Below are 26,704 nucleotides of genomic sequence, written 5' to 3' on the forward strand. Positions count from 1 at the left end.
CAAGCAAACAAGGCACGTTTCATGCATGAAACACCCCACACTCCTTATTTGGAAGACTGATTTCAAATAGAAAATATGGTGCCAGCCATAAGCTGCTGACTTCAAATTAGCTTTAACATAAACCACTGTGTGGTGTCACACTTTGCTAACCTTGCCACAGCCATCTTTTCCTTATGGTTAAAAATAGTTTTTATATTTAGGTAGGGTTAGTGAAAAGACAATTATTATTTAGTTTTGGTGGGTAAGGTTAGGTTTAGGGGCTAAGGACCTCATAAAGGAGTATAAACGTGTGTGTGTGTGTGTGTGTGTGTGTGTGTGTGTGTGTGTGTGTGTGTGGTGCCTTATCTCTCCCAGTCGCAGGCTGTGAAGCCCTCCAGAACATTCCACCAGCTCTGAACACACGGCCAGCTGGCATGCACACACACACACATACACACACACATACACAGTAGCCTCACACAACCCGGCTTTTGGCCCTCACACGTCTGAGGATACATGCACCCCAGGCATTCGACGGCAGGAGAAAGACAGAAAGAGAATGAGGGCAGAGAAGAAAGAAGAGGAAGGGAGATGCAGATGAGAAAGAATAAGAAAAAGGGAATCACTTAAAATTAAAAAGAAGGCAGAGACAGCAGTTACAGAAAGAAGCAGTAAACATATTGAATAATAAATGATCAAATATTTAAAGCAAGCTTCTCCAGAGAGATGAGGACAAAAGAATGAAAGAATGGCGGGAGGATGGAAAAATAATAAAAAAAAGAACAGTGAGGAAGGAAAATGATCCCCATCTTTACAAACACTGCTTGATCAAAGCCACCTTGCACTTCTTTGAGGTATGACCTCAGGCCACTGCTACTGCGACCTCCAGAAATCTAGAGTGTGTGTGTGAGAGTACTTGTATTACTGTTTTGTGTGGACATAAATCTGTGTACACAGTCACACTGCAGGGACCCTATTTTCTTTTGAGGACAAAAAGCAAGACCTTAAAATTTTAAATCCAATGTTAGGTAGTGGAACTGAAACAAACTTTGTTTGTTGTTGAGAAGTTAAGAATGGAATGAAGAAGATCAAGACGAAGCTAAAGAGATCAAAGAATAAGTTGAATAGAAAAGGAAGCAAAAGAGAAGATAAGAAAAAGACAGTAAAAGATAGGAAGGGTGAAAGGCATTAAAGAAGTGTATAGGAGGTATAAGAAAGGGTGTAAGAAATAAACTGATGAATAATATGAACAAAGGAAAGGAGAGTTTGGAGACAGGAAGGCCTGAGGAAAAAAAGAATGACTGGCAGGATGTAGAACAAAAAAAATGAAGATGACTAGCATAAAGGGATGGGCAATAAAGATGAGAAGAAAGATGGAAAAAACAATTGAGGGTATAAGGAAAGCTGAAAGGGAGAAAAGGGGAGAGAGCAGAAAAGGTCCGGAGATGAAGAGAGAGAAATCAGGACAGTGAGGAGAGCAAAAGAGGTGAAAAGGAAGAGAAGAACAAGCATATCATGGATATGGGGAGAAGAGTAAAAGAGGGAGAAGAAAGAGTGGTTGGAGGAGAGGTTTTTGAAGAAGAAGAAATGCCCTGTAGGAGGTATTGGAGGTGAAGGAGGTCTGGCTCCAGGCTGTATGTTCAGCTTTACTTGGTGAAGGTTGTTTTGGGCTCAGTGAGACACCACGCTGAGTCAGGTGTGCGTCTGTTTGTGTGTGTGCTTGTTTGAGTGATTCATGTGAAGTATTTAAACCAGGACACCACATTTTTTCCATTAGATGAGACAAATGTTCACTGTTATCCTCTTGGTGGGATTTCGATATGTTTACAAGAAGAAGAAAAAAGAGTTAAGGTGGACATATTTTGAATACAGTCACCATTTGGTGCTCCAAAGAAGACTAAACTCTAAATGTACACTTCTTAATAAAATATAAAGGTCCTTTAACAGACGTCTAACTCCAAACATCTCTGCTGTTAGTGGAAGTTTAAATGTGTTCTTCTCCACTTAACTGTGGATTGCAGATGTTCCAGTTGTCAGTTTCACGAACAAAGTCACAAATTCACACTCTGTATATGACCCTTTATATTTATCTGGAATTAAATATCTAGACGGAAATTATTTTTCTCTCTAAATATAACCAGTCTTTTAGAATAGCATAAAATTACTATCGTAATAAAAGGATGGATTTGGGTATCAGAGGGTAGGGACAGATGACCAATATGGATAGCACAGATTGCACCTTTTAGCTCTAAATCTTGGTATGACTTTCAAAAGCTCAGTTTCATTATTTGTGTCATGGTTTTGTCAATTCCAGTGTGAATGCTATCTTACTGCTCTTTTATTTCAACTGTTGTTTCTATTGTTACATTTTTTTTTTATCACTTTTCAATTTTTATTTTTCCTTTTATAATTTTCTCTTTTTTAAAAAAAAATATTTTTATCATTACTGAAATTTTTTCCTGTTTTTCATTTTCATCGTGCTATTCATCTTTGTGAGTTTTACCATGTACTTGCACTCACAAAATGGCTTTTTCATATATGTTATATATGATCATGATCCCATTATGAACATGTGTTTTAGGTGAGGAAAAGGAGGAAAACTTTCAAGTTAAAGAAGCTGGCTTCACTTTGCAGACGCTGCACATGTATGGTTAATCTGTGTAAATTGTGTTGCAGTAACACAAATGGCCACTAGGGAAAATTGTTACTTGTCTGTAAATTGTAGCATTTTATTTTGTGTTTTCAAAAGAGAAACACAACAAACTTTAATAAGCCAAAAACTTCCCTGTAGAGAAACTGATAATAAGGTATAAGCACATGTTCATTCTTAAATAGAGCTGTCATTTTAGGACAGCCTTTGTCATTGGGCCTCCTTCACTACATAGACCTGTTCTTACATGTCCACATGGCTGCTGTCAGCTCAATGAAATGCTCCAATCCATCATATCCCTTACTCTGTCATCACATCTTAAACTCCTGACACTTACTATGTTATCTGAGAAGTCACTTTTGAGCAGTGTTTTGTGGGAAATGGAGTCTCCAGCGGGTGCGTTGACAGAGCTGCGTCACCCTGGTGCTGCTAGAGTGAGACGTTTATTGCAGCTGACACGCAGGAATTCACTCACCTGCTTTATGCACTTTTAGCAGAACAACAAAAGAGAGGTGATTGTAAAAAAAACCCCTACATCTTCTTTTCGTTTTATCTATTAATTTTGTATTCCTTCTACTTCATAATGCATGTTTACATCCCTTGCTATTCCATTATTATTAACCTTGTTTGTTTTCATTTTCTTTTTTTCTGTCTTTAAAACTATTACCACGTGGGTTAAGTTTAATGGAGCTTCTTACAGAATAATAAACAGCGGCTGATGAGATGGTGTTTCAGCTACAGGACCCCACCATGGCATCTTTCATCAGAACTGTTTCTGTTAAAATATAAGACCCCCCTTTCCCCCAAACCCCCAGCCCCCCACCGACACACAGACACACGAAGAAACACACTTTAATGCAGAGACCTAAGTTTCTTCACGTCTCATTAAACAAAGTGAAGCAAGTTCAGGGTTTCCAGCATCGCAGTGATGACAGAGCCGCTGGCTGTTTGTTTTAGCTCCTAAAACTCATCAACACACCTGCAGCCTGCTCATGCAGAACAAACTACACCTCCACTCCATGAACACTCAGCTGTGTGAGGCCAGCTACACATTAAATTCAGTGAAATTCAATTCAGAATGCCTTATTTATCCCTCAGGGGGCAATTTGAGGGAGCAAGTTTGCCAACAAAGTGTACAGGAACAAGTCACCTACACGCATTAAAAAAAACCAATCTAAAAATACCAATTTTGAAGCTCTTGTTTAAGGTTTTTCTTTCTGTTTGACAAATCAAATCAGAAAATGAATTATGTTATTAACTTCTGAAAAAGGCTAAATTACTTTTTGTCATCATTCACTGAGTTACTGCGTAATCTGCCAAGAAGAACAGTTTCCAAATATTTGTCTGGACTATTTAGCAAAATGAATGATGTTTGGACAGTTTGGCTTCAAGAGCTTACCTCATTCAGTCACTCAGCCACATACAGCTCTGTTTTTAACCAGCTCTGTGTTCTCTCCTGCTTTCGGAGGTACAGGTAAACTCTAATAATAAAGGAGTAATCAATAAGAAACTAACCATCCGATTAATGACCGGATGCTATGATTACATATAATATGCATCTCTCTGTGTATCTGCTCATCTCTTTGCCTGCCCTGTAACGAGAACAGCTGCATCCTTTTCTGCTGAATAACTGATCAATGTGTCTTTTCAGGTCAAACCATGGGATCAGTAAATTGTCATTATGCAAATCCTGTTCATTCCGTGCTGATATAATGTAATTGACTGGCAGCTCTTTGATTGACATAAAACTTTAATGGCTAAATACAGCAAGGTGTTTGAAAATATCTGCTTCTTTAATTAAGAGTCAAGCTTGGGCACATACAAATTAACTGAATGGAGCCAAAAAGACCACGAGGTGCTATTTCATCTTGAAGTATCCAATTACTCAGGTTTAAATTTATTTTTTTATTTATTTATTTACCACTAATAATGAAATGAAACCACGGCACTTGTATTTGCTTTGAAAATGAGGCACACTGAATTTGCTACAGCGCTGATTTATACCTCAGACTGACTTCTTAACATGACCCCAGGGCTCATGGGTATTTTAAAGGTCTCATACCTAAAGGCTGCAATGTTTAAGCTTATTTAACTATAAACCAAAGTTACTCTTACTGCAGTGACAGAAAATGGAAATTCCATGTCATTTAAAAATCCAGAAAAAGATATCTTTTAGTTTATTTGGTTTCGTTTTAACTCTGCAAGCTGACACAAGACAGCCATGACTGAAATCTAAATGTCAAATCACATGATTCTCTGTTTTTTTCTGTACAATTTCATTTGCATACTATCAAATCAATCAAAAACTCTACATACATATGCGGCACGTTACATTTCAGATTTCTCAAAACAAATCATACCAGCTCACTCTGTGCTTGCTAATCAATATTAAAGCATAAAAATATGCATAGTTTAAAATTTGAACAACACTCATGAAACAAACTCTTCCTGTTTTACACCACACTCTACAACCAGAGCGTGTGTGTGACGAACTGGTTCACCATCGCTGCCCCGAAGGGCTAAAAAACTCAGCAAAGAAGACAACAAAATGGCCGCTGCATATCTTCAGTAAAACACTCTCCAGCCTGGAAGCCACTTTGAAATCCACCTCCTCCTCTTCCTCCTCCTCCTCATCTTCATCCTCCAACTCCCTAAACATCAGACAGAAAAACCAACAAGCTCCGGAGGGGAAAACTAACAGAGAAACATCCTCTCTTCTTCTGTTTTGTAAAATGTTTCTTCTTCTCTGTCTCTCTATGGCTCTGCTGGATCACAGTGATGCATTTATATTTGACAAGTGGCATCAATAAGTCAGCAGGCGTGTAGATAGAAATGTCCTCACACCTTCAGCACACCAGTGTTCAGCGGGGAGTGTGCATCGGAATGTGAGCGCATGCATGAATGTTGTTTTTCTACATTTCTGTTTCGGAAATGTCCTCCCTGTCTCTTAATATATTTTATTTCTGTTCAGCGTTTATCTCTTTGGGTGCCTATATTTATGTGTAAACTGAAAGTATGCACACATCAATTATACCTATGCAGAAGGAAATGAACTTGAAGTTAATTACTTTATAAATGCAATTAAAGTGTGTTATTTTTAACCTGCTTGTGTTTTACATAAAGTTTTGAGGGAAATTAGAACAGCAATGCGGTAAACTGTGTTGATCAATAAGGGGTAATTAAGTCCAATGACGTTTCTATTATTAATACTAGAGTTTTGAAACCTCTGCTTTTTATCCATCCACTTCTGCTTAACCTTTTCAGGGTCACGGGGGCACTGGAGCCTAACCCAGCTGACATAGGGTGATAGGCGGGGTACAGCCTGGACAGGTCGCCAGTGTAACACACAGAGACAGACAACCACTTGCCAACACATTCACATGTACTAGATCAATCATTTAACCTATCACCACAGCATATCTTTGGATGGTGGGAAAAAGCAGGAGTACCAAGAGGGAACCCAGGCCAACATGCAAACTCCACACAGAAAGACCCCGGTGGAATGGTGGAATTGAACCTTCTTGCTGTGCGGCAACAGTGTTAACCACCGTGCCATCTGCTTTTTATATATCAAAATTAAGTTGCAGCATTATCAAGTCCAGTATAATATCAAGACTTTCTGTGGAATTTAAAAGGTAAAATGAATATATCAATTAACATCAGAAGAAATGATTGCACATTTATAAGGCTTAGTATAAGATATTGGCAAAAGACAAGATAAGGGTTTTACAAACAAAGCTAATGCTGAGGTGACAGAAGTGGCAGTTCCTTATATGGCCACTAGCTGGCTTAAAAAGTGATTCAATCCCTATAAATAACTGAAATAAAATGAAATAACGAACGATGGCTTTCTGTACAGTTAATTGTAGAAAACAGATAATTCAAGAAGCCTGTGCTCAAAAAAGTGTTAATATATGTTACCACTAATTAAGATGTTGACAGAAGTGTCAACATGGCAACAGATATAAATGTTATTCAAAAGTTCATGCCATAGAAACAAATAGCTATAAATGCATGCACTTTGCTATTTAATATTCTTCTGCAGCATCTACCAAATGCATTCCTTCGACTTTCAGTTACATTTGATCAAATTTAAGAAAATTTAGTTATTATTCAGAATTCCTTACCCAAATATTCTGAGTATTTTAGTACTAATGATAAGCAACAACTGAATAACAATAATAATAATAATAATAATAATAATATTAATGATATTTCAGCCAAATAGCTACTGTTCAAAACATAGCACATTACCAAAAAAAATCAATAAATAAAATTCATATATATGCACACACATAAATAGAAATAAGCACACACATAAAACACAATAAGATCTAACAGAGTCACAAGAACAGGGTCACTGAGCACAGAAAACGTGCATGAAAAGATAAAACACAAACACGGCTCAGCTAGGTGTTACCAGGCCGTGGTGGCCGGACTGGTTGACACGTTGACACACTCACACACACACTGAGGCGGACCCCTCGGGGTGTGAGGGAGCGAGTGGCGGCCGTCCTGTCAGAGCTGATTTGAGGCCGAGGTGTTTCAAACCCTAACCTGCTTCATATTGGATTACTAACCTTGCACTGAAGAGGTATGTGTGTCTGTGTGTGTGTGTGGGTATGTATGTATGTGAGGCGATGGACATCTAGACTCATGTTGTCATCCCTGAAGCGGCATGTGACAACCGTATAAAGTTTAGCCCTCTGTTGTTCCTGTAGTGTATGTTTGTGTGGGCGCTGCTCAGGCTGATTGCCATGCTACATCTAACTTTAAGAGTGTTTTTAATTAGTGGAGCTTCATTTGTCAGGCCAGTAGGTCACACATGTATGCGTGTGCCTTCTACTTGTAACTCTGTGAGGACCACTTTGATGTTTAGACTGTGGACATAGGAAGGAGGGGAGGGTTAAAGTGGGACAGTTTAGTATTGGGATTTTTTTTTTAACAATGTTGCTATGATGAAGATTCCTGGTGCAGATCAATTTAATCTTCAATTTAATCTTTTTTCCTAAATATATTTTGTACATTTGGCTTCCCACCTAACACTCAAAAAAATATAAGTTGATGTATCAACTCTGTCTCGGACACAGCTCATAGAAAACTGAACTGCTATTTGCAATTTTGTTGGGGTGATGATGCAGCTGGAGGAATTGTTTACTTACCCATTAGTGAAATTCTTAATAGTCTTATTATCAGTGAAGAATTTCATTAATAATAACATATTAGTGAAATTTAGAAGTCTTTTGTACAAACTTAATGGACATGAGGCATGGACGCCTTGACTTTATCACCACACAAACTTGATGGACGTGTCAGTGCAAGTGATTTCTTTTACGTTAATTTGCAGCATGTTTATGTGTGTGTATAAATATGTGGCCATGTGGGTCAGGTGCCATGGGACTGCTGTGTGACAGCTGGCATTGAATGTGTGCGTGTGTGTGTGTGGCAGATGGACTGGTCAGACTGGTACATCAGAGGATATATGATATGAACATTGTGGAAAACACCTTCTGCTGTGCGCACTATGAAGGCCAAAATGTTATTGCAGCTCCCCATGATGTTTAAAGGTCCATCTGAGCTTAATGATGGTGTATCATTTTCACTGTAAAATTAATGGGGATTAAACATTTGCGCTCTTATTTATAAACAGACCAGCTTATTAGTTATTTTCTGCCAATTTGCCTTATTTCAAGAAAAATAGTAGTTTCTTTGTCTTCTTCACCATCAGTGAAAATTCAGACAATGGAACTGCTGAACTGCATCGTATTCTGAATCACCGTTTGAGATAGCAAGATTAAAAGTAAATGCAACCAAACTTGACGTTTGGCTATTTATTTATTATTGTTTTTTTACTATATTCTTTACTATAGTCTTTACTACTATTCTCTATATGTTACAGCCTGATTCTACTGATAGAAATTCAAAAGTACAATCATGTTCATGAAGTGGTTTTTAGTGGAGAAGTTAACTACAACTCCAAAGTTTGGCAAAAACAAAAGAAAAGAAAAGAAAACCTAATCAAGACTTAAATCTGTGTCACAAAAATGTTTTGGTAAAAATATAATCTGTAAAGTCACAAACCCATATTGCTTGGACAGAGAGGTTTAGTTGGATGCTGCCACTTGTTTTACCTCCAGGTGCAAAGTGTGAGCTAAATGTCTAAACTACAGATGTAATAATACCTCCTGCGTGTGTAAATCCATGACCGTATTTGCTACACATTTTTATTAACAGTACAATAATGAGGGGAGAAGCTTCTCAAACATCAGATGTAAAGGGTGAAGGGAGGGTGGGGGTGACAGGAAGTTCACTGCAATTCTTGCTTAGACCCGCGGAAAAATCCTGCTTTTACTGCTGGAAACGAAACTGCCTCCTGAAAATGTTGAATGTCCCCAATATCTTCACTCCCATGGCTTAGCGAGAGGTGATAAGCAGCAAGTAAGCAAGATGTGTGTGCGTGTGTGTGTTCGTGTGTGCAGATGAAGCCATAATGAAAGCCTTTCTTCTTCCTAAAGCACACTAGTTGAACTACTGCTGCTGCTGCTCCTCCAGAGGAACTATTTGTTTGGTTGTTTGAAAAAGATCCTTTTCCATGGCAGTTTTTTTTATCCTCTAAAGAGTGTGGTCTTTACATTTGAGGGCATAATTTCTTGATTTTATGTTCACATATTTAAAATTACTAACATGGACAAATTCCATATGCCTCACTTACAAAATAACTCTATCTTACTGACAAAGTAATTTTCTCTGTGAGTAATTACAATGGCTACAGAGAGAGCAACAAACATTCCTCTTGAAAGATAGCTAGGCTTATATGTATCTACAGTAGATAATACTATACTATATAAAGAGTACATTTCAGATCCAAGAGCTCCATGCAATGTGTAAAAAAATTCTGTTGCCCAGAGAAATGACAGTAGTAGTGGTGAGAACAGGCCTTACCATTTCCTTTCTGTCTTCTGCCCCGATCCCCTAAAGAGACGAGTTCAGTCCTGATAAGGCGCTGAGTGGAGAGTATACTTTTTAATCAGCACAGCGACCTTGACTTGAAGCGGAGGAAGAGTGAGCCAAAAAGCGGACAGAGAAACCATCTCCCCTGGGGTCAACCATGAGGGGTGAGAGGAATAAGAACCCGAGGGAGACGAAGATGAGGAGGACAAAGCGAGGAGGAGGAGTGTCATGCTGAAGATTGATGGACAGACCAGGACTCTGGAGACGCTAAGGTTTTAAACGTGATTCTTCATGCTGCGGGGATCAGTGAAGGTCATAAACTGCTGCTGGATAAAACTGACACATCATTGAAGTCTACAGTTCATCACTCTAAAAAGTTTCTCTCACCACTTCCATGCTGAGTGACTTCTCTCATCCTGCTACTTTGTAGATATCGCTTTCAGTTTACTTATGCAGATAGAGGAGGAAACAGTGCTTCTTTGACATATGGTTGATGATAGGTAAGTTCTATTAAAAGAAAAACTGGTGCAGCCTTAATGGGAGCCAACATCATCAAGTTTATAACCACCTGTTGTTGTTGTCATTTCGAGCCTGGACTTCAATTCAGGAGATAAGGCTTATTGTGAGGAGGAAAAGGATGACATTTTTTTCAGATGCCAGTCACATAGTCTCTTTTCTTCATGTTTTTACTTAATTGGTAAAGGGGACTCTTTCTCAGATAATAAAACATACATATGAACTATGAAAATATCTTAAGTCTGAAAATGCAGACACTGCACACAAATGAAAAGTTATCTTTCCCATTACCTTTGGCATTCTAAATATGTGACCAATCTCTAGCCACATGCATTAAATGCAATTAGGCTAAATAGCACTGTAGCCACTGTAGTCAAGATGGCAGCTTCCACATACCATCACTCGTTCCTGTGTATTTTTAAGACGTTAATTCTAAGCTTATGAGGAAGCATCAGTTTGTTGAAAGATGTAATTACACACTAAACAGTGTACATTTATGAACACATTATTTTTTTTCTATTAAATTAACAAACAAACAAAAAACTCGCTGAGTGTACCTTTAACTCAAAGCATACACAGATGCCACAGATCCATCTACCAACACACAGTGACTTCTGTTCTCAATAGTCATTGCATAGTTTCACTTTCTAATTGATTTTGCATGATAGGTCATTCATCAGGTAACATGGTCTTAAGTTGAAACAGATACGTCAGGATTCAGACTGATTATCAACTTGCTCAGTAGCTGTCGGATTCTGTTAATTTATACCCTATGAATTTTCAGCCACACTACCAGCGCCATCCATCTCATTATCAATCCCCCCGTCTGTTTCCCTCCTGAGCTGTAAGAGAACAGCATCAGCCGAAAGTGATGAGAGGCAATTAGCAGGGACACGTCAGCGCACACACATGAACAAACAATGATGTGTAACAACCCCGAGGGTGTGCGTATGTGTGTGTGCCTGAGTTTGCATTGGGGGAGTAAGCTAACATGGAGAAGACAGATGTGCAACATATACATGCTACCAACATATACACACAGCTGAGGTCACTGTCCAGTTGTTTGCATGTGTGTTTTAGTTTGTGTGTGTGTAGGTTCACAGACAGGGTGTTGTTTTTTGATGTTTTCCGAAGTAAACACTGCCGTTCAGTTACTGAAGGGGAAGTGTGAGTCTGACTGCAGATTACTCCTCTCTATCCCTTCATTCATCCCTCCATCCCTCAGCAGGGAAAGAGATGGAGACAGAGGGGAGGAGGAAGTCAGTTTGTATTATCACTGTGTGTCGGTGCAGGACGGCGAGAAGAGCAGCTCGACTAAACCGGGGAGAAAAGACGCCTCTGTTCACTTCTGTTATATAATCCCTGCTCACACGCCAAAGCTTCATCTGAACAAGTCTTGTCGTTATTACTGAGTGTTATGGTCTTATTTTCTTAGAAAAAACATCTGTCGACCAGCACTTACAAACATCAAGCTTCCCTACCAGCCCTATTTATTCAAACTGAGGTACAAGAGCTTTAATTTCCGAAGAACTAATGCTTAAGAATTTTCTCAGGGGTAAATATTTCTCCAAATATTTTAGTTTTGTCAAGATGCCATACTTTGAACTACAAATCTTACACTCATGTTGACAGAAGGATTCATCTTTTGGGCCCCACTGGTAGGTTGTTTTATGTACTGGACAGAAAACACAAAATATGAAGTACCAGTTATGCAAGACATATTTTGGGGTGGGGTAGCAAACTGTTTTCTCCGGTTTTCATCCCAGACCCTGTTTTATATGCACTTGCATCCTTTTTTTGATGAAAAATTACTGTGTCATACACTTAGTACATTGCTGGATGGGCAAAGGAGGTCACCTTTTTCCTGCTACATACATTCTCTTTAACTCTGAACCCAACTGTTTCCAAAAGGTTTTCAAATGAGGTTATGCATGATGGGTCAGCAGCAGAAATGTTAAAGGTCAAAGAAAGAGCTGTAGAATGGCAAAGGAGAGTTGAGTAGATAACAGCAAAAAAGAGAGGGATAGCATGAGTGTGTGTGTCTGTGTGTGTGTGTGTGCGTGTGTGTGTGTGTGTGGTCCTCAGAATGTCATATGCACACATACACGTCTCCTGTGGTACCCTGAGTGGAGCAAAGTGGTGATCAAGCCTGCAGCTTGTGTGTGTGTATGTGTGTCTGTCCTCTGAACTATGTTATTAATTAACCCAGATGAAAGTTTCTCAAGATCTGAAACTTGGCTCTATTGGTGTATGTGTGTGTGTGTGTGAGTGTTTATTGGACAGAGAACATACATTAGTATGTACTGTGCTTTGATACAGTGGATATGCACTAAATCTAACAGCAAATCTAGTCTGGGCAATAGAGGTATGACAAATGTGTATGTGAGGATTTCCTGGGGTGGTTTACATATGTAGTGGGACTGCACTACATTATGAAATGCTCCATATCCCTACTGATAAGTTGTCTTACTTAGTTTGAAAGATACTGAGAATCAGAATCAGAATGCTTTATAAGAAAATATGTAATTATTATTTATATTCAGTTCAGTGTCACATACAATGAAAAAAAGCTTCCAAATGTTTGCTAGTTGATCCATTTTGTTCAGTTCTGAGAGAAGCTGACAGTGAAAACTAATTTGTAAAAAACACAGCCGTCTTGGTTGTCAAGCAGCATGCTGGCAATCTCAGAGTTTTTGAGTTGACTTCTCAGTCAAACGAACCCTGTGACATGTTGCTGGATGGTACATTGAAGCCGAATATCTACTTATTGACAGAATTATTTTCCTGAGGGCACCAGGACACTGGTAGGAAGCATTCATTTTAGCTAATGACATCATAATGACGTGTGGAAAATATTGATTCGGTGTGCTGTAAGCGAAGTCGACGCTTTTGGAGCCAGTGACGCTTTGAAATCATACACTAGCAGCCTTCAGTGGTATTGCACTTTAAGGTACTTCTGCACTGGGTTTACTTTACTGACCCCCAGGTTAGCACAGAGCTTTCTAAAATGTATATTGACAGAATTTGCTCTAAATTACAACCATCAAAATGTCTCTGAAACAACAAAACAGTTTGAAGAACTTTATGTAATAAAATAAATAAATAAAGTTCCATACTGTATATGCATTTATTCCACATTGCTGCACTGGGTGTGTATTTATTGGTCCAGTCAAGATTAAATGACCTTGTCCTACTTGGTGATTGGTGAGCAGTCTTGCCCAAGGGTACAGCTGATTGGCTGTCAATAAGCTATTAGGACAACACAGAGAAACAGAAACAATGGGGAGGAAGAGTGATGGAAAAGTGGAATGGGGACAGACAAAGAGGAACGGAAAAGAAAAAACAGTCTCTGGTCCATGTAGTTATCCACTGAGATTCCAAGTTTTATTACAGCCATGATATATTATGATGATGATTTATAGCCTTAAAAGCAGGTTATATTCTTGTTTTCATACAGCTAGAATGCTGACCGGACTGAAGCTAATGAATGCTAAGAATTAAGGAACCATTTTAGCTTCAAGCATTCTGAAAACAATTGCACGTGCTAAAACTTACATTAGCATCATTGTTATATTGGCAAAATTCATCCCAAAAGTAAAACTGAATATAACACGTTTGAGCTAAAAACGGATGGATTTTGGAATCAATAATCTATATTCAAATATCTGAATGCATAAAGCTTCAGTATTTGTGCAATTACAAACTGTAAAAATGTTCAATATGGTGAATCCAGTCCATTATTTATGTGTGTTGCTGCTTTGTTGCCTTTTAAAAAGGTCATTCTGGGGAGCTTCAGCATGTGGTCACAGTAATTTATCCTCCAGCACTTTAGACACAGACACACACACACACACACACTAAAATACCAACAAATACACACAGATATCGAGACTACTGTGATCAATGTATGTGGCACTGACAAACACACAATCACTCTGATGCTAAGCAGCCTCGAGGACACACAGTCCCATAGTGTTTGGCGTCTTACAAAACACACATTCACACAAACATGTGGCGCTGTGGCAGGTTGCTTCCGGCCTCGGGCTAAATCCAGAAATAAAGACAATAGAATAAACAGAAGGGGAAAAAAATGAGTGTGTGTGTGTGTGAGTTGTGTGTGTATAGGTGTGTATGAGTGTGTGTACGTTTGTCACCTCAGGGTTGCCAAGCACAGAAAATCTGTAGAAAATCCTGACAGACCAGGACCATGTTTGAGAAACAATGTGTATGTGTGTATGTGTGTATGTGTGTATGTGTGTGTGACACAAACACACTTTGGCTAAAACATTTAATAACAGTTAACAACAGTAGAGCTGCAGCTTAATGAGGGAACAGGCCCGTCGGTGTGAAGGCAGCTGCATTAATTGCAGCCAACAGGAAAGATTTTCTCATTTAAATATGCAAATAAACACATTTATTACAGTTAATGAGACAGTTAAAAAATAGAGGCTATGCACTCTGGGAAGTTTGTCTGAGTCATAGTCACTAATTTCAGTTGGTTTTCTTGCTGCGTTCACATTTGATTACTTCACATGTTCACTGTTTCGTGCTTAAGTATGCTTGTTTTTCCAAGATTTGACAACATTTTATGACGTCTGAATTCAGCCCCCAGTATTCTTATTGAATAACCAATAATAAATTCCAATAAGTGGGGTATTCTTAAAGAATGCTGCTTGGAAAATTTGAAAAGGAAAATTGAGCCTGAGTCTGGTTCTATTGAAAATTCCTTCTTGTTAAAAGGGAGTTTTTCCTTTCCACCACTGCCAACTGCTTGCTCATATAGGCTTGTTTGATTGTAGGGTTGTATTATTGTTGGGTCACCTTGAGGCGACTGTTATTGTTGCCGCTACAATGAAAAAAAGGGATTGGCCATCTCTTGGATTTATGTAAGCATCTTGCGTGTATTTAACACAATTGCCTCATGCTTTAAAGTTAAGTGTAACTATATAGTGTAGAAACTACATGATATGCAGAGAGGGTAGATTAAATTGTTCATATCATGTTCTAGTGAAGTAAGTCAATAATATAGCAATGTTAAATCTTGCGACACTGCACGGGAAGGCATCCATCTCAGTCAAGTCGAGCAGCCACCTCTACTTTTTTCGGTATACCAAAAAAAGTAAATTGGGTGGTTGTTACATTAAAAGTCTACCTTGTAATTTGAACACAAGAATGTCATGTTTCTATCTTGAACGTAACCAAATCATGTAGGATTTGTATGAAATTCAACAACTTAATTTGTTCTTGTTGAGATGACATGATACAATCTAGTAAGAGTGGTTAGTTGCTGGACTCATGAAATTGACAAGATCACATAAGATTTCAAGCTGCAGGAAAATCACTGGAGTTATAAGAGGCAGACAACTACACACTACACACACCACGTGCATGCTATCGCTATTTATTGTGGTTTAACCTGTCAAGTTGCCTCACAGCATCTATGGGCTCTTTCTCTTAATAATGACAAGTAGTTTTACTGACATACCTTTATCTTTATTAAGTTTAAACATAAGACCTTGCAGTATGTGTCGTGTAAAGCATTGATATGAAAGTGAAAGTGTAAAAAAGACCTCAAAGGCAGGATTTTCAATAAAAGTGTAGAATGCTACAGAGTGATACAAAATTCTTTGAAAACATGCCAGCTGAATCCAGCTGACATAACATGACATAGACCTGTAGAGCTTGTATTTTCCTCTACTAAAACAACCTTTGATCAAACATCTGGGATATTTTTGTGTCCTAGTCAATTCCTGATAGCAATAATCTACAAAAACTCAAAACAACTTCACCAAAACATGACAATATTAGGTATACTGGCTATGGAGGGGGTTAGAATGACTGATTTTTATGGCTAGCTTCTTGTGGTCTTTTCAGTGGAGTTCAGAAAATAAACAGAAGAACAGATTGTTTTCAAGGCCCAAACCTAACCTGTGCTTAAACCTTAACTAAACAATCACCGAAAACAATAAATATTTAAAAATCATCAATATTGCTTTTGTCTTATCTTTAAATCTGCAAATGCTCACATTGAAGACATTATTTATGTACAAGTGTCACAAGTGGAAGTCATAGGCATTGGATCTGTTCTGTTGTTTAGACCTAAAGATGTGTTACGTAAAAGTCTGTTGGCTAAAAATTGCCAGATTTACCAGCTTTTACCTCACCACAAAATTATTTACTCCGTTGCTCTCTTTTTTGCCTACGTAGAGGAAATTTGTTCAGTTACTAAAGTCATGGCCACGACACATGTAAGGAAACAAAGACAGCTGTTATCATGTGTTTAGATTTATAAACAGTCAAGGATAAAGCAGAGTCAGTAGAGTCACTGCTATCTGCAGTGATGGACATCCTGCCAAGGAGTAAGAGAGACCAGTGCGTGTCTGTGTTTGTGCGTGTGCATGTGGTGGTGGTGGTGGTGGTGGGGGGGGGGTACATACACCTTGACATCTGTTTGTAATTTATTATATACAGGCAGTGAGGAGAGCGTGGGACTGCAAGAATTGTGATTCACATCTTATGTCTTTTTTTTTTTTTTTTACAATCTGCAAATTCAGAACTTGATTTTCTCTGAGTTTCTGAACTAAAGCAAGCTAATTTTTCAGGTCCTTGTTACACATTTTAGTCAGAAATCCTGCCTGACTAAAAGTAACTGATCCATTCAACTAAAAAAATACTACTGATTGATGAATCATTGTTAGATTTTTTTTTTAAATGAATAATTTAGATGTAAACATGATGATTTCAGGGGAAAAGAAAGGACTCATCTGCAGATCCAGAGGTTAAACTCATGTTCCCTGTTTGACCAGCATTAGTCAGGAACTTCCAACTGGAAAATATTTAAACACAAACAGCATCTGCTTAGCCAGCTGACCAATCAAAGACGAATGCACTGCCTCCACCAGACCGCTGCTGTTACCCAGACCTCATTCCCACAGATCAAAATCGCAACCACAGCCGATGAAAGACAGTTCGCCTCAATCAGCCGGCCAGTTTATAACACGCTCAATGCCGTGTCGACCAAATCACACACTCTTTCTCTGCAGTCACAAACCAGAGCCAATCTGAGCTCGGCAGTCTGCTTTAACACAAACACTGCTTCCTGTCTGAGGTTCTGGATGTGTTTTGACTTGTGTGTTCAGACCTGGGAGATCTCCAGGTGAGCAAACACAACTAATTTCTACAAATAAACATCGGAGATGCAGTTTGTATCAACTGATTAACCAGATCTGACCAGGACACCGAATTGCCAGCACAACCACCACCATCCAGATGTGAAGAGTTTAGTCTTTTGATTAAACATTGACTTTGCAAAGTAGGATGAGCACATTGGCATCTGGATGTCATTTCATCCTGTCAAACACATCAGAGCTGCAAGACACTAACACATTTCAGACTCATAATATGTTAACCAGCAGATTTAATACTATTTTTAAATATTTCTTGGTTTTAAGTGAGTGTAGCACCAGATGTGAGAAGTTTACCTCTTTGGGGGTGGGGAGATTGTGAGTGACAGATTGCTGGGATTGGGTGAGTTTTTTTTAAGGGTTAATACATCCATATTTCACCTAAAGCCTAAGTAGAATTTCTTAGGCTATACAGCTTTCATTTGTCCAAGTTTTGACTTTGCTTGCTTCAGATTTTTGAAGACTCCTAAGTAAGAACTGGTCTTTAGGTAGAAAACATGTTCTTTTTAAATGCTGATATTCATCGCTGATGGTAAAGTAGAATAAATGTCTTTCTTTTTTGTAGTTTGTTAAACTCCTTTAAATAGGTCTTTGATCTTTCTGTTATTTCCTGAGTAATTACTCAAACTATGGCAATACTTATAAAGACAAAACTTGTTTTACGTAAATTTTAACACAGTGCACTTGGGCGTGAAAACACATAATTGTGTAAAACCTAGAGGCAGATTTGACCTAAAGAGTGCTACAACCGAAATAAGCTTGTAAGCTCACCTGTAATTGCAGGAAAAGAGACAAAACCATGCAAGGCATAGCTTATTTTAAACAAGTTTTTGCCTCTAAGCTTATATCTAAATCTTTTTTTAACCATGGCAATGTATGATGAAAGAGTGGCACACATACGACCATGTGAATATGGTTTGAAAAGCTGTCCTTTAACCAGGTCGTTATTGCTACATATCACAATCCAACCTTCACCACAGAAATGGCAGATTGGATTAGTCTTTTGGAAATCATGGATATATGAATATTTTATGTTCAGGCTGTGTAACCCTTGTGAATCCTAACTAATAAAGGTGCTGTTAAAAAGGCTGGTAAGCAAATCAAATTCTGTACAAGTGCTGTTTTCCATTTAAATAATAAGCTGCAGTCCAGTTTTTTTCCTTTTGGAGAACTATCAACACATGGATGTATGTGTGTGTGTGTGTCTGTGTGTGTGTGTGTGTGTGTGCTTGTGCATGTGTGTGGTAACTGTATTTTAAAAGTAAAATCTCTGTGTGAAGTGTGTTGACTTGTATATACTCTGCCTCACCTCGCTCTCAGTTCTGTTTGTCCTTTAACAAATTACTGGCAACAGTAATCTCACTCTGTGTATTTTACTCGCACAGACTTTCACACGCACACACAAGAAACACACACTTGGCAGTGCCGTGTGGAGTGTTGTAAGGAATGAATGAAAGAGTGGAAAGTGACCGTTGAGGTCGATTTAAACTCAGATGGAAAAAAGCCAAAACATACAAAAGCACGCGCGCAAACCTCTCTAAATGAATGAGCACCACTCAATTCTGAAAGGAAGATTCAGCAATAATTTTAGGGAGAAATTATTGCTGAAACTGTTAGAAAAGGTACTGAAAAGGTAATGTTCCTCCACATTACGATTACTAACTTTGGTTTTACCTTGCTGACTCCTGGCCCTACTTTTAAATTTTAAAAAAGAGATATGTGGCTAAGACTCAATAAAATACACTTTGAGTACCACGTCTACTTCAACATCCAAAGGTAGACACCAGCCTCCTAAGCCAGCATGACAATCTTCAGGTAAGTCTGGCTTTCTTTGCGCTTTTACGCACGAAAAGAAAACCAGAATTTTCTTACCTCGGAGGCTCTGAATCTTCACCACCACCTCGGCGGGCTCTCGCAGACTGCGCGCCAGGTACAAACGCCCCGAATCCCGCTCGATCTGGACTGGTGAGTCGGCTTCGGATATCACTTCAAACCACCGTTGATCGAACCTCTGGTCAGGAACTGTGAACACTAGGTCGCCAACTCTGACGTGGTCCGGAACGGTAACTGTGTAGGTCAGCTCCTCGGACAGAGCCCGCGGCATCCGTCGCGCTCTGTTGGACCGGCGGACGTTGATGCGCAAGAACACCGGCTCACCTATCAGTGCTAAATCTCCTCCGTCCTTCACGTAAAGGCGCAAAGTCACCTGGCTGAATCCAGCGAGAGATCCTGCTAGGCTCACTTGTCCGTTTTGTGGATCCACGTGGAGCAGGTACAAGTCCGGTGATGCGTAAAAAGTGACATGTCCATTGCTCTCCGCGTCACCGTCCTTTGCGTCAAAGCGAGCCAGCTCGGTTCCGGGCGGCGTTAATTCATCTACTTCAATCGTCTTGTTCCCGCTGGTAAACCGAGGGATGTTGTCGTTCTTGTCGGACACCTCAATCTGGACGATGGCTCGTCTCCTCATACACCGAGTTGGCAGCTCCACCATCAGTTCGTACATAGCTATAAACTCCCGGTCCAGTGCTTTTGCGGAGACCAAACATAATTGCCCTCGATGGACCCGATGCCCGCGGTAGTGAACAAGTCTGAAATCTGACGCGTAATCTCCCTTCAAACTGGCATTGAGGTTCGCACCGGGGCAGTTTGCAGCTGTGACAGAAATTACCACCCCTTCCACTGGCGTCCCAGCTGGAGAGTTCTCCGCTATCTGGCCGAAGTAGCGCGCTGGATGTCCGTGCTGCGCAGACAGACACACCGGTGAGACTTGAAGCAGCAGGAGCGGGAGCAGGCATAGGGTGTGCAGGATAACTGGCCCAGTTACGGCTTTGGTCATGTTTCCATCAAACCCGTTTCACTTGCACAAGATAGCAAAGTGTCCGCTAACGGGTCTCTGTTTCTTAAAATGACCCAAACAAAAAGATTTTACGCATAAAAAAGAATAGTTATCTCCAGGAAAGCGCAAAGTTCCCCAAGGAAAAAAAATCCAATAATCTAAATATTCCCATAAATTATGCCAGTTTAACTTATAAATCAGTTAAATTGTCACAGGTAAATGTGATTGCTAAGAAGAGCTCAAAGTCCATCTAAAATGCAAGGAAAACATCAGTAACACTATCATTCAGCGCTCTCCTCTCCAGTTAATTAAGAATGAAATGACAAGAGACTTTTACGCGCAAATAAGATAGGTCTTCTTCCCCACTGCTATTGAAAAAATATGGATTAAGCAATAAAAGTATTATTAAAATAAGCAAGTCTTCAGAGCATATTTTTCTTAGTCCAGCTGCAGTATTTCCAAGTTGGTCCAGCGTGTCTGGAGCGTCGCCACTGGAGGATGGAATAGACTAACGGGCACAGAGATACCCAACTGCCTCCATGTGGATCTGATGGCACCGCCTACCAGCGTGGAAGAGAGAAACTAATCACGAAGCAGGAGCAGCACTGAGTGACAGGATGAAAGACCCACCCACTGACAGGCTGAGTCAGCGGATGGGGAAAGAGAGCAGAGAGAAAGGGACCAACACGGAGGTGGGGTTTGTGGGTAACGTTAAACCTTTCTCATCACGGCCATGGCAAATTTGAGACGATTTCCAATCAAAACTGAGGACCCCGATAATCTCTACCAGGTTTACACAACACACGCTGATGCAGGTTCAGCAGGCCATTATAAAAAAGGGATAGTCTTTTCTCCAAATGAACTAAAATAACTTTTATTTCTTGGTTTGCTTTGTTTCTCATAAATGAAACACGTCAAAAAGTATTAAAAAGATCTCAAGTTAACTTAACCATTTGCTACATCAAGTTGCACAATAACTGAGTAACCCCACATCGTTATCAGAACATAATTTTATTCCCACTATAAGACAAAACAAATCCTCCAATCTGTTGTGACCTTTATGAACATACTGCAGCATGAGATACATAAGCCTCTGGTTTAAACTGTCAATAATCACTGTTGAAACATAATTAATCCTTTGATTCATATGGTAATGCTATTGGTTTGGATTTGTGTTAAGCAGAAAAAAGCAACAACTAACAACAAGTTGAATGTGATTAGGAAAGATTATGGTTTGGCTTGAAATGAGAACTTTAATTTCATGCAACCATTACAGTCATCTTTACAGTAATAGCATGTGGTAAGGTTATAAAAGGGTCATGGCTAAAAACCTCAAGTGATTATCAATTTGAAAAGGAAGAGTAAATTCCTGTGTTAACAGCCATTCGTTAACCCCAACATCCCTCCTATTGTGACGTTGCTGTAGTGTCACTAAATGTAGTAATTTGTTAATGTCATTGCCAAACTGCTTGGCAGTGCAGTGGTTAACACTGTTGCCACACAGCAACAGGATTCCTGGCTCAAACAAGCTTGATAGCTTGAGTTTTCTGTGTGGAGTATGCATGTTTTTCCTATGAAAGTCCAAAGACATAGGTTTTAAGTTAACAGGTAATTCAGGATTATAACAACCTTACACTGCACTCCAGTGTTAGCTGGAATAGGCTCCAGCCCCTTGCCCTGATAATTGCTTAAGAAAATAAACAATCAATCTCATAATGTTACATCCACTAGAGGGCGCTGTCACCTGAACGGCAAAATCTGAGATTTTGAGGCATTTACTGAAACTACTAATATTACTATACTGTTTTCTCGTGATTCCTACAAGTCAACCAAAGCCATACTATAACTAGTAATGTATTAATATTTTGGTAAAAATGGTATGGACTCATTTATCATGTCCATATTACAAAACAAGAAAATAAGCCTGTTGGTCTCCTGGTTTGGTATTTCCAGTCAAGAGGTTTGGAAATGAGCAAACACTAACATTAGCTAAAAATTCCATTATATAAACTGCAGGTTAGTCAGCGTGTCTCTTTGGAATACATGCACTACAGATGTTCCACTGAACATGTATTACAGTGCCTAACATAATATTCTTACACAATATTGAAATTATTTTTCAAGTTACAGCATTTTAAAGTGTTGACTCTTAACCAAATGCAACAAACAAAGATCTTTGTTACATTTACTGTCTTCAGTTTGATTAAACTCAACAAGTCCTATCACAATCAGAAGACTTGTAAGTTGGTAAGCTTCCAAAAAAAGGTCTAAATGTAAACTTGCTGCTGTACAATCTTTACTGTGTACAGTCATATTTTATCCAACATGATATAACACACCGTCACACATGAAAATCTACTATCGTTCACAGATCTTTAACATTCACATAATAAAACTCTGTTTTGACAATTTACTCCCCCCCCCCCTGTTCATTTCCTGTGTGTCCTGTTTATCAGATCAAACTGTGCCAATAACTGGCTTGAAAATCTTTAGTCTGCATGTCGTTTGCTGTTTCCTGTCTGCAGTAATGGCAGCGGCCCGTAGCAGTGTAATTTATCAGCGGTTCAAAGATTTCAAGTGACAAACAATCTAGTTCTTCACACACATTTTCCCCTCTGTTAGAGATTAAATCAGCCACGTGCGTGTTTGCCTCATGCAGGAAATCCCTCTGAAGTTTGCAAAAATGAGAACTTGTGTGCTTGTGTTCATTTTATTATCATTCATAAAAGCAAAATGAAAACTTTCTCAAGCCTTTGATCACAGACTGGAGGGCGAGAGGAAGCAAGTGAAATGATGTGAAGTGAAATGACATGCAGAATGAAGGAAATCAATTTAATATGTGAGCCCAAAAAACCCAAAAAAATGCTCCCATCTGTGTTCAAGAACAGAGTTCGGTGCGGTATGAAGTTGTCCTGCGTTGTGACAACTGAAATTGAAGTGAAACCAGAAGTCTGTGGTTCTGTTCTGGTACGAGAATCTCAAAGAAAATACCATTGGCATTACTAAAGAACTAACTTTGAACAGAACCACAATAATGTGTATTGTGGCTTACTTCATTTTCATATGTTAAAATAGTACTTTCTTGGGTAAAGTCCCATTTTTTTCTTGAATTTTAATTCCTCTTGAAATCTCCACTGAAAACTATTTCTTATTAGTCCTTGAAGTCTAGAAAATGGCATCTTCGCGGGACCTTCATGAATGAATGGATGGTAGTTGAAACCTGTCTGTGGTAACAACAGAAGGAGAAGACTGAGCACTGTGGAAGTTTAAAAATCTGAATGTAGTGTAGTATTTTCCTGCGGAAAACAAGGGCACATTAAGACATCTGGTCTCATATATCAGAGTGCAGACTGAAGCGTACGGTCAGTTCAGTCTGCATGTATTTCAGCCTGAAACAAAGCAGCATTTTTTTCCCTTTTTTAAGCAATCACAAGCAGAATTTGTGATCAGCTTGACATTCTTGTGTTTGCAATTTAGCTTAAGTTCTCTGAAGCTCATGTAGCAGTGAGCCACTGCTTCAGGTCTGAGTTTATTCGTGCTGATTTGCCTGTGCAGACTCGCATGCACTAAGGCGACACGATGGCTGCACATTCAAGTCAATCGGTCATGCTTCTTCAAGCCCTCTATCAGGAAACAACCAAAAAGAGGAACCTAATTTGAGTTACAAAAAAAAAGTCAAAACTTCACTGCACAAATCAGATATAATGCTCACAGAGAACAACAACAAAAAAAATTGTATGAGTGGCTCAAACAGAGAGGCTAAAAGCTTGGAAATAGGCATGCAGCTCCACTGTTGATGTTCCCGTGCTGTGTCTTCAGTTGGTGGATAAAATATCACAGCAACATGTTGAGTTTCTAAATGACGGATGGAACGTGGCTGAGCAGGTAAATCCTTCTTACACCTGTGTTAACATTAGTCATAGTTGATTGGATTGAAGGAGGTTGGTGCCAAATCCCCCTAAAATATTTCAGTCTTCCAAACCAGCCCAGCTTTAGAGAATGACAAGCAGTGCTGGCTTGCTTTTTGAAGAGACTTCTGTTGCAGTAAAGCAGAAGAGGTGTGACGGCTAATGATCTCAACCATCATGGACAAAGGACAAACCACAAACTTTATTTTAAAACCTTCAAACAAGTTGAAGTTTTCTTCAAACATCTCCTCGAAAACAAGATGTCCTAAATCTCAAAAATGTAAAGATTATTATATTATCTTAAATATCATTTGCACATATTTTACAAAATTCTTCAATTTGTACACACGCTTCAGTTTTCAGTAATATCCCTACTGTCTAAACTTCAAATCTCTCAGAAAAAAAATATCCCACTATCCAAAAAAGTATTCACATTTTACAAATGACATTGACTTACTTTTACTCTTGAAGGCATTATCTTGGCCTCCAGTAACCCTGCGAGTAATCTTGGAGTCAGTTTTGACTAGCATATGTCCTTTAACAGCACACATTCTTTCATCTGCATGATATTGTCAAAATTAGAAAAATCCTATCTCAGAATGATGCTGAAAGTCCATCCATTTATTACTACATCTATTACTTGAGCTATTGTAATTCATTATTATCAGGTTGGCATAAAAACTACCAGAAATGCCTTTAGTTGATTTAAAATGCTGCAGAGAGCGGTCTAATAAGAACTACAAAAAGAGAACATAGCTTCTTGGCCCCCTGCTAATTCTAGAATTTAAATTCTTGAATTTAAAATCCTTCTCTTCATATACAAAGTCATGAATAATCAGGCCCCATCTTATCTTAGCTCCCAGTTTGGATTCAAGACACAGACACCCTTCCCACTGTTAAAATAAGGCTTAAAAAAAAAAAAAAAAAACAAAATTTTAAGAGATTTTTATAAAAAATTAGGGTTTTGTTAATTTATTTTGAAAAAAAAAAACTTGACTACATAACTAATGAGTTATTTTCTCAGTGGCTGCAAAACTATGCTAAACTTTGGTTAGTGCAGAGGTCTGCAACCTTTAACACCCAAAGAGCCATTTGGACCCGGTTTCCATGCAAAAGAAAACACTGGGAGCCGCAAATTCTTTTTGACATCTAAAATGAAGATATCACTGTATATATTGTTTTTTACTTTTATGCTTTGTGTGAACAACTAAGGTGTGTTTCTTATGAAATCCATGAAGTGCTACAGAGAAAATTACATTTTATTTATGTAATTAACACATTTTGAACTCTTAAAGAAATATAACAAAAGGAAAGACACCCAGCTGAACTAAAATGATCCATGTAGCAAACAAAAACTGTTGTGAGCCGCCACCCTTATATCGCCTTTGGGCTTTTGGAGCCTTGACCTGGCTTTTAAAAAAGTAATTGGAAAAAAGCACTATGCTGCTAAAAACAGAAAAATAGATATTTGCAAAGTTCTGCCTAAATATGTATTTTACCTGGTTAATGTGTGTGGCAGGGCGTGGTCTGCCGCGCCGCTGCAGGGGAGGCGGACGCACCTGAGCGGCACCCGCAATCACGCCTCACCACCTTAATGTCTGTGCTATCTGTGCTGTTGTGTTGGTATGAGTCGGTCTGTGAGCTGAAAAGCTACAGCCGGCTGTATGCGAACAGCAACCATATGTGAAAAGCGGTCAATAAAGAGATGTTGAAACGCATGTTCATGGAAACATCGTCGGGTCTGCTGTGATATGTTTACAATGGGACTTCTGCTCCCGAACCTCTGCGCACAGCGTCTGCAAATCGGGGCTGTATGAAGTCACTTTCATCTTTATGCAGGACTGTAAGCTGTCATCTGTGAGGCGTGAGCGGTGTTTGTTTTTAACATAGTTCATGGTGGAGAATAGCTGCTGACATAATGTGGATCCGAAGATCCATAACTGGCCTACCTGAGGTTGAAAGTCTCGATAAATGCACGCCGTTTCGGCGGGTATACCAGCATCCGTGAGTGTGATGCTTATTTTTAACGATGAAAAAATAATAGAATATAATTTTATTTTTATATTTCAATATCACAATAATCTTCCAATTTAGAACTACAAGTTAAAAAAGAACTAACATAAATAAAAAACACTTCAGCTAAATACTTCTAATTTATTTTCCCAAACCACGCGGAGCCGCACTATAAGGACTAAAGAGCCGCATGCGGCTCCAGAGCCACAGGTTGCCGACCCCTGGGTTATTGGATGGAGCTCCCCCAGTAACGCTTGTTTTATTGTACAGCGGTTATGTCCATTTGCGTATGCATTTGCCTATGGAAAGCCTAGAGACAGAGGTTTTCAACCTATGCAAACATACTCTATGCAGCACTCCAAAACCCGAATCTGTGCAAAGGTTGAATGCTATTTGGTTAACAAGTGGGCTGGAAGGGGGAAGGGCGTGACATGCTTCTTCACCAGCAACAGTAGAGGCATGAAAAAACATCAAAGATCAGAACAGCATGAAAAGCACAGACAGTGGCTGTAGCAGATACCTTTTATTGCTTTTAACAGTCAGTTTCATTTCAGGTCCTTTTATGTTATAACTGCGCTCTTCTCCACGGCTGGCTGATGGTCCAGCAACAGCACAGTCAAGAGTAGCATACAGGCTGCTTGTTCCTCATACTTTGGACACTGCCTCC

At 39.1% G+C, this 26,704-nt stretch overlaps 1 protein-coding gene across 1 annotated transcript in view; it reads right to left on the reverse strand.

Moving 5' to 3' along the window:
• The window catches only part of si:dkey-22o22.2 (neural-cadherin), a 138,393-nt gene extending 115,921 nt beyond the window's left edge, over positions 1-22,472 (reverse strand). The window contains exon 1 of the mRNA XM_005946955.3: positions 19,153-22,472. Within this exon, the coding sequence (XP_005947017.1) occupies positions 19,153-20,116 (964 nt within the window). The 5' untranslated portion in view covers positions 20,117-22,472. The remainder of the gene's footprint in view (positions 1-19,152) is intronic.
• Positions 22,473-26,704: the final 4,232 nt, after the last annotated feature.

The sequence above is a fragment of the Haplochromis burtoni genome, unplaced genomic scaffold, assembly GCF_018398535.1.
Source record: "Haplochromis burtoni strain Fernald_Lab_line unplaced genomic scaffold, NCSU_Asbu1 Contig_512, whole genome shotgun sequence".
Taxonomy (NCBI): domain Eukaryota; kingdom Metazoa; phylum Chordata; class Actinopteri; order Cichliformes; family Cichlidae; genus Haplochromis; species Haplochromis burtoni.